Source organism: Priapulus caudatus, unplaced genomic scaffold (assembly GCF_000485595.1).
Source record: "Priapulus caudatus unplaced genomic scaffold, Priapulus_caudatus-5.0.1 Scaffold1156, whole genome shotgun sequence".
Taxonomy (NCBI): domain Eukaryota; kingdom Metazoa; phylum Priapulida; class Priapulimorpha; order Priapulimorphida; family Priapulidae; genus Priapulus; species Priapulus caudatus.
This window is the reverse complement of record NW_014578217.1, coordinates 34,986-43,491: the sequence shown is the minus strand read 5'-3', so window position 1 is coordinate 43,491 and position 8,506 is coordinate 34,986. Positions and strand designations below refer to the sequence as shown.

Genomic DNA, 8,506 nt, shown 5'->3' with positions numbered 1-8,506 from the left:
TTGGGAATGTGCGAGTCGCCCCCCGTGCAGCAAGAGGTCGAACAGGGAGGGGCGGGGTCGAGCGGTGGAGCGAGGGTGCGAGGCAGGGAGTGCGGGTGCAAGCAAGGGGAGAAAGGTGGAGGGCAGGGAGAAGGTGGAGAGCAGGGGAGAAGGTCGAACATGGGAGCGGGTCGAGCCAGGAAGAAGGTGGAGGGCAGGGAGAAGGCTGGAGCAGGTAGAAGGTGCGACAGCAGGGAGCGGGTCGAGCAAGGGAGAGGTGGAGCAGGGAGAAGGTGGAGCAGGAGAAGGTGGAGCAGGGAGAAGGTGGAGCAGGGAGAAGGTCGAGCAGGGAGAAGGTGGAGCAGGGAGAAGGTGGAGCAGGGAGAAGGTGGAGGGCAGGGAGAAGGTTCGAGCAGGGAGAAGGTCGAGCAGGGAGAAGGTTGGAGGCAGCGGGAAGGTTGGAGCAGGAGAAGGTCGAGGTGCGTCGGACGACGTTAATTTTTATTTGGCGGCCGTCTAACCTCGTTGTCAGAGCTGAAGCTGCGGCTGTAGTAGGCGCCAGGACTGTGAGACATCATGCTCTGAGGCGGCGACAGCGCTTGCAGGTCGCTCGGACTCACGCCGGGCTCGTGGTTCAGCGCTTTGAACAGCTTCTTGTCGGTCCCCGCCATCTTGCAAGAGTAGCTTTCCAGCCTGCCGAGATCGGTGAAGGTAGTACAGAGATGGTGAATCGAATTGACTGTCAGAACGGTTGCCGGCTACAAGCCGCGACGGGAAATTTCTGTGAATCGCTAAAACCCCATCGCAAAGTTATCTCGAGAGAAAAAAGTTAACGGTGCCTTGTTCCCGTACGAGAACCTGTGCTGTGTGGTAAACGCCGACATTGTTAGAGAGAGGGACGAGTTTTTCGAACGTACAACTACAAGCCTTATCGTAAAGTCGCGAAAAAGTGTTTACAACCTCAGGTTTTTAAAAATGCATTTTTTATACCTCCTGTAAAGATTGCTGTAGGTTTTTGCGTAGTGAAGTCGAAGGTAAATCCCAATACTCGCTAAAGCTGGTGAAGGAGGCTTTTTTTGTTAGTTGCAAACATTTCTCAAGGCCATTGAACGATAGTTCTTTATGTGTAGTACTCGGTTTTTTCGTACTTTATGGTATAAAAAATCTGCAGAACTTGCTCAATTTGTATTCATTATTCGGCTCCTTTCCTCTCTTATTTATTAATTTACAAGTTAACACGTGTATTTAAGATTTGTTCATGTATATTGGCCAGAAAGGGCCACTACCAACATAAAAATTATTGTTTTATTCACAAACAGACTAGTAATCTTATCTAACAGAAAATCCACAATATATATATGTATATATATATATATATATATATATATATATATATATATCACATCCTCAAGGCTGAATCGTGATTCGGAACTACCCATCTCATCCCACCCCTAATTACGCTCATATGGTCTATGTCCCCCAGGGTACTGCCAGTACGTACCCTGGGTACGGTCCGGTATACCGGAACGTACCCTGGTAACTATTTGATATGGTTAGGGTTAGGGTTAGGATTAGGGTTAGGGTTAGGGTTAGGGTTAGGGAGTAGGCGTAGGCGACTCCCTAGACTCGTTAGTGGAGTAGGCGAGGTACGGTCCGGCATATTAGATAGTACCAGGGTACGTTCCGGCATACCGGACTGTACCCAGGGTACGTTCCGGCAGTAACCTGGGGGACATAGACCCTTTCAGCCCTAATTACACGGTGTTCCACTCCATGCATTGGGTGCATTTATTTAGTCGAGTACCACCACTACCACTGGCACTACCATTACCACTACCATTATTAGTATTACTAAGCTCACCTCCCAACAATTTGGCAGTTCTCCTCCTGAATGCAGAGAGCCGAGTTCAGGGCGTCAAGCTGAGGATTTTCCAGTAGCTTCATTCTCGAATGCGATTTCGATCCACCGTCGCAAATACGTGTAATCAAGTTCTCGCACTCGTGTTTTATCCACAATAGAATCGCAAACTCGATTTGCTTTACGTCGAGCGGCAGTTGCTTGTGATCGTGATCAAACAAGTTTGCCGAGAAACGTCCCACAACTAATTGTTACTACTACTACTACTACTACTAGTACTAGACGTACGAAAATTAATATTTGGCTCTTTGTACAACTAAGGTTATATAATATAATACATATAATACAGATTATAGATGGATGAATGCAAAGTAGCTTTGGTGGCGCTATCTGGGATGGACAGATGGAGATGTATATAGTTCGTTTGTTCAAAACGGAAATATTGCTTTGTTCGGTAGACAACTCGGTCGACTTCGAGGTAATTTTATAACTGAACTCGGGTGCAACACAATACTGTTCGAATTTCCTGCTTTGTGCCGACAATGGTAGTCTTTATACGTAGTAGAATCGATCACAGAATCTTCAGAGGACATGATCAAGCGTAAATGTTCCAGTTTGTCGTTTTGGACGTAGACAGAAGAAAGCGACCGATCTCGGTGTTTTTGTTGCGCTGATTACAGCTACAAATATCACTACATATGCCGATCTTTATACTCCTGGTGTTCGCCCCGGTCTTGGTGTAGCAGATTTGCCAGCAGATTACAGATAGAGACTTACTTTCCGTGCAAAATTCACAGCGCAGTAAAAGTACACAATTTAAACATTTCTTGGTTGTTTAGGTCTCAGGTTTAGGTCACTTGGGTGTGTATCCCATGATTCCTCGCGTTGCGCAGCTGATTTTTCCCCAAAACTCCACGACAGATGGCGCTTTCGCTCTCGCAATTTGTAACGTTTTTTTACTACAAGTTTTACAGCAGCCACGTTACTCGTATCCTATGTAATCAGATTTGGACTAATAAAAGATGCAAAGATATTAAAAATCCGACCACTATTTCATGAAAAATTTGATAAAATAGTGATACAAAATAGTACGCGGATTGTGCGCCCAGTTACCTTTTTTAAATCATGCGCTGTTTACGGATCTCCATTCGCTGGATTTTCCCCCATACATAGATACTAACCCAAGTTGGGATACTAACCCCTTGGGTTAGTATCTATGCCCCATAGTGCCACAGACTAAAGGATACATCCGGTTATCAGATAACGGATGTATCCTTTAGTCTGTGATAGTGCTAGGTGCTAGCATAACGTTAATGATTAACGCTCCTGCTCGTAACGGCCGCTAGGGCCTACTCACTAGAGTAGGTGTCAGTGTAGCGAACGCAGTCAAGCGTAACATGACGACTGGTATTATACAGGTTAGGTGCTAGCATTGTGGATCCTGATTTTTTCCTAGACGGGTACCTTCTCCTATCACTTCATTCGAGACTGACAAGAGGTTTCGACTTGTCTAACCAATGACTCGCGAATAGAGAAAGGGAACTCGTCTACTTATCCCCATCTACGAACGGTGCAGCTACCTGTTGGCTCGTAAAAGCATAATAATGTAAATACGCAGTCTGCTACGAGAACCTGAGCGAGAACGTACGTAAGTCAACATCTTCCACATTCTTCCACGATTTCTAGCTCTAATGTAGTGTTTATTTATAATCCGGCGAGCCCCACTAGTTTCTGTCGTCACTTTGCTTAAAACACCATGTCTCACACGACTATGCCGCCTTAGTGTGGTGACGCATTTTCCATTGATTTGTATTTTAACTATTTTGTACTGAGTTACAAATTGAAATACCAGGATAAACCGGTAGCCTACACAAAATTCGAATTGAAGTGTAAAATAGACTCGGGCCCGATTTAGACAGTTTTATACAGAGCCCAATAAATTGTTACTCTGCGCATCAATAAACGAGCTCACTTTTTCCCTCCAGGTACTTGTCGCAACTAAAATGAAGACCGCCATCATCAAAACCGCATCGGCGACGCTGTCCCAGAAGAAGGCGCAGTACAGCTGCGGCACGGCGTTCAAGACGCTCGCCGACATCCCGACGTGGCCGGCGTACGCGAAAGAAAACAGCTATTACCTCCAGAAAGTCGCGCTCGCCGAACCGCCGAAGTTTTCCGTCGCCGCCGACCTCAACGACAGGGTGTCCGTCTTCCGCGGCGACATCACGACGCTCGAGGTCGGCGCGATCGTCAACGCCGCCAACGCGTCGCTGATGGGCGGCGGCGGCGTCGACGGCGCGATACACCGGGCGGCCGGTCGCGAGCTGAAGGCGGAGTGCGCGACTTTGAACGGCTGCGCGACGGGGGATGCGAAGATGACCGGCGGCCACCGGCTGCCGGCCGAGCGCGTGCTGCACACCGTCGGTCCGATTGGCGAGCACGCCGACAAGCTGGAGTCGTGCTACGCGACGTGCCTCGGCCTCGCTCGAGACGCCGGCGCGCGCAGCATCGCCTTCCCGTGCATCTCGACGGGCGTCTACGGATACCCGAACAAGAAGGCGGCGGTGGTCGCCGTGGCGACGGTGCGCGGCTTCCTCGATCGGCACCCGGACGCGTTCGACAGGGTCATCTTCTGCCTCTTCCTTTCCGTCGACGTGGAGATCTACTCGCAGCTGCTGCCGATCTATTTTCCGCTGGGGGACGGCGAGGAGGTGAAGAAAGATTGAGCCTGATGAGGGGCTTTTGGGAATCAAGTCTGTGTGAGCGAGGTAACTCCGCTAGATGTTGCTGCTAGATCGGTCAAGCTCGGGGTCGTCGCCAGGGATTGACTAATGTTGAAGCCCAGTCATGAAGGCGCGAAGCACCGTAAAGGAGGAGAGTGTGTGAGGGGGGCCTCTCCCAAAAATTGTTGTACATGGAATTCAGGGCGCGACAAACCCGCTTGCCCGGGGCAACCAAAATTTGCCCCCGGGCAAGTAGCTTGAAATTGCACTTGCCCGTTCGGGCAAGCAAGTTTTTTTGGTTGAATGTCTAGTCTAGCCATAATGATATTTTTTTGTTTCCACTCGTCCCTTGCATTGTTTTGCACAGACCAACCAACATCGCGCTGCCTTGCTGCAAAGAGATTTGAATGAAAAAACAATGCGAATGAAACAATCGGTGGATACAGTGATATACACAATATGTACAGAGTAACGTGTAAACCCGGCCCCTAGGCCAGGCATAGTTGTTACCTGATCAGCGTATATTTCAAATGTTTGCCCCTCTACTATATACACTATATGCTATATACTATATAGCATGCACTGCTATATTCTCTGCGCTTACGATCCAGCCCCAAATAAACGTTATTTTATTCATTTATTGTGAGTGTGGTGGGTTATTGATAATAAACTGACACTTAAAAAAAATTTCAAAATTAAAAACAAACTGCGTGCTGTGTCCCAACATAAATATACTTTGTATACAAACTCGTATCAGCTGTTCAGGTGTCGTTAAGTGAAATGCTGAATGTTGACTAGTTGGACCTTCATTTACGTTATTTACCATTTAAATTCATCTTGTAATTTTTTTTATGTATTTCTTTATGTTTTTCGGGCAAGTGACTTTTGCCTCCGGGCAACCAGTTTCGTAACCCTGTCGGGCAAGTGGATAAAAAATATTTGTAGCACCCTGGGAATGAATGCTACATGGGAAATGGTGTACGTTGGCGAGTTTTAAAATGAAATTTTAACATTTGAAACATGATAAAAAGTACGTCGATTGCAACTGTTTCATTTCACAATTTAAAAAAAAGGAAATATCGGGAACATCCGGAAATGATGTTGAAGCCCGAGCTTGCGGGCCTAAGTCTGGCGACATGCCTTAAGCTAACCCAGACTGTACGTGTGTCTCGCGCACGTGCAAGTCGGAATGCCCACTTTGGGGCACTTCGTTGACAAGCGTTGTGTTTTAGAACATTGTATTACGACAGTGATTAACTATAGAGGTGCCTGTCAATTAGGCTAATTGGTTAATTGCTGTCTTTCAGGCATGCACTTGTGATTGAAATAATAACATATACATAACGTAAAACATGCATGATCAATTAGAGAAGTAAATGTGACAAAAAACTCCAGTAAGCCGATTTCGCATTTCGGAATTGGGCGACCTTATGGCTGCCATTCTCTCTGCTTGTGTACAGCCATCTCTGGTTGTGTGGTGCAGTGCTTGCATCATCATTATAATTTGTACAAACGATGTGAACGTCGGACAATGATGCCGTGCCCATCGGGAATGTTTTACATCTTTTTTATGAAGGTCAAAAACGTACTGCATGGTATCCAAAGTAAACGTGTTATTACAGCATGAGAGATGTGTGCTTGGTAGATTGAAGGCGTGACCTAGCTACGAAGTGAGGTTACCGAGTATGTGTGGTCACGATGCAAAATGCACTCATTTATATAGGTTTTCGCAATGTAGTAATGTTTTGTTTGAGGCATTGCCAGTAATACATATCTATAGATTTCGTATGTACACTGCTGTTTTAGCGCACTTGACTTCATGAGTTTTGTCAGAATTTATCTGCATCAAAAGTATGTATGCATGAAAAGATATCTCAAGGTCAAACGATTCTTGAGATGTGAAGTAGGTTTATGAGGTAAAGATAGGAGAAAATCCTGTTTTTTGAGTCCGTGGGCTCTAATAGTGAAGCATATGTGCTCTTAAAATCTGTTGCTTTGGGTCTAGCAAAGGGACTCGCTGTTATGCATTCAATTAAAATTATTTGCATTTTGACATGTGCGAGTGTAATTTTTCATGACAGTAGTGGTCAAGAGGATCAGAGATGTACTATGCTATATTTAAATAGCATTGTATAAAACCAGTACATACATAGATCTATGTTATTGTCAAGTGGTTTTTCACGACTGGGAATAGTAAATATTTCTGTAATGAAGGCGATGTTCCGATTCCTTACTGTGCTTGTGTAAATGTGCGATGGTTTCCGCAATGTGTTTCTACACAAATATTCTATATAACACATTTATAGGAAAATTAAATAAAATGCAAGGAGACGACAGATATATCTGAGATAAATGTTTTAATTATTTTAATACTTAATATAAATGCAAATTTTCTATATTAAAAAAGGAACAATACAGGCAGCAATTTGTAAAATATGAACACTAATACGAGCCAAAGGGTGCACTAGCCCAGTTTTGTACACATACAGTTGGATCCGTTCTGATAAGCCTGAACTCGGAATATAATATCCCATTTCTTTTGCCAATGACTGATTTCGTATTCTAGTACATGCTCACTCACATTGCTATTAATTAAAAAATATGTAACATACTTAATGACAATGCAAGTCTAAGTGAACAAATAAACAATTTATCAATATTACACAAATTCTCATAAATGCAGCAAAGTAATTTTCATCAGCGCTCTCCGATACACGGCGTTTTCGTGCATAATCATGTCCGAGATTTCTCTCTTCTCAGTGTAAAAACGAAATTTTTACATTAAAACTCAGGCGATTCGTACCATCATTAAAGATGTGAAGAATTCACAACATGTCATCAAGAGCGTATAAATGCCTTCTTTATACGCTCTTGACGTCATGCGAGCGACACACGTATCGTGAACTAACAAATACGATTGTCGATACACTGCAACACTGTCAGTTATCGCGAAAAGTAACGAAAAGGATAATATTTTCGACGCTATATATGCTATATACCTAAAAGAATACATGGGGATTCGGTGAAAAAACTAACAGGTCTAGTACCTATTTACAGACATTCTTTAAAAATGATATAATGCATATTAACCACAGGGAACAACACATGCAACGGGAAAGGGCAGTTTGCGCACAATACAGCAGCAGTCGCCATGGTTACGACCTTCGCCTTGCACACATACCGGTCTAAATCCTATCAAGCATTCCGCAAGACTTTTCGCGTAATTTTGCAATAGCAAACTGAACGTCTCATGACACGGCGAGAGCGGATGCAAATCTCGCGACACCATAAACAGGTGAAAGTCCTGCCACAGAACGCAAGCCGACGAACGTCGCAAACAGACGAACATTCCACGACAACGCAAACAAGCGAACATCCCATCTTGCATTGCGATCAGTACGAATAACGCGTCGGGTCAGTTTCAACCTCAATTCCGCTCGAATCGCTCTCACGCGCCATGTTGGTTCACGGCAACAAACCCTTCGACGCTGCATCACACGCGTACTCACGTGAGGTCGTGCGAGGTCGCGCACGTACGATGCGTTAGTCCGTCACGCAGAGCCTCGGTGCAAAACCCCAAGTGTGCCGACACACGCAAACGCTCTCTCACCTGTTTGCCATCATATAACCGCACCGCGCGCGCGTACGACTGCCGTATTGCAAAATAAGATTTCTCAATAAAACTATCTCTATCTTTGGAGGGTGTGTGCTGCGGTGCAGAGAGGAGGGAGGGAGGAGGGGGAGGGACGCCGCGCCGCCATCACGTCACGATCATGAGATTGCCCTCCTCCTCGGACGACACCTCGCTGTTCCGATCGCCGTTCACCGGCGCGGGAACGTCGGGTGCGGACTCCGCGCCGGCGCCCCCTGGCGGCAGCGCCTCTCCGTCTGCGAGCCCGCTCGACGGAGGTTCGGCGCTGCGCTCGTCGCCGCCGCCATCTTCCTT

The 8,506-nt window shown here is 45.9% G+C and overlaps 3 protein-coding genes across 4 annotated transcripts in view; 1 reads left to right on the top strand and 2 right to left on the bottom strand.

The window, feature by feature from the left end:
* The window catches only part of LOC106815609 (repressor of RNA polymerase III transcription MAF1 homolog), a 9,537-nt gene extending 6,701 nt beyond the window's left edge, over positions 1 to 2,836 (bottom strand). The window contains exons 1-2 of the mRNA XM_014820093.1: positions 1,841 to 2,836; positions 501 to 672 (exon numbers count right to left, since the gene is read on the bottom strand). Of these exons, the coding sequence (XP_014675579.1) occupies positions 501 to 672; positions 1,841 to 1,923 (255 nt within the window). The 5' untranslated portion in view covers positions 1,924 to 2,836. The remainder of the gene's footprint in view (positions 1 to 500; positions 673 to 1,840) is intronic.
* A 226-nt stretch (positions 2,837 to 3,062) lies between these two features.
* LOC106815608 (macro domain-containing protein mll7730-like) lies at positions 3,063 to 6,905 on the top strand. 2 transcript variants are annotated; one of them, XM_014820092.1, is made up of 3 exons: positions 3,063 to 3,133; positions 3,261 to 3,481; positions 3,823 to 6,905. In XM_014820092.1, exon 3 carries the CDS (start codon positions 3,841 to 3,843, stop codon positions 4,561 to 4,563), a length of 723 nt encoding a protein of 240 aa, XP_014675578.1. In that variant the 5' UTR covers positions 3,063 to 3,133; positions 3,261 to 3,481; positions 3,823 to 3,840; the 3' UTR covers positions 4,564 to 6,905. The 2 variants fall into 2 exon arrangements, with proteins under 2 accessions (XP_014675578.1, XP_014675577.1); XM_014820091.1 differs by having other exon boundaries at positions 3,261 to 3,485.
* Positions 6,906 to 8,320: 1,415 nt separating this feature from the next.
* The window catches only part of LOC106815606 (histone-lysine N-methyltransferase NSD2-like), a 1,720-nt gene continuing 1,534 nt past the window's right edge, over positions 8,321 to 8,506 (bottom strand). Inside the window, exon 4 of the mRNA XM_014820089.1 lies at positions 8,321 to 8,499. Within this exon, the coding sequence (XP_014675575.1) occupies positions 8,321 to 8,499 (179 nt within the window). The remainder of the gene's footprint in view (positions 8,500 to 8,506) is intronic.

What these genes read in the sequence shown, in the direction of transcription:
- LOC106815608 (XM_014820092.1), top strand. Translation starts at nt 3,841, where the DNA reads ATGAAGACCGCCATCATCAAAACCGCATCGGCGACGCTGTCCCAGAAG.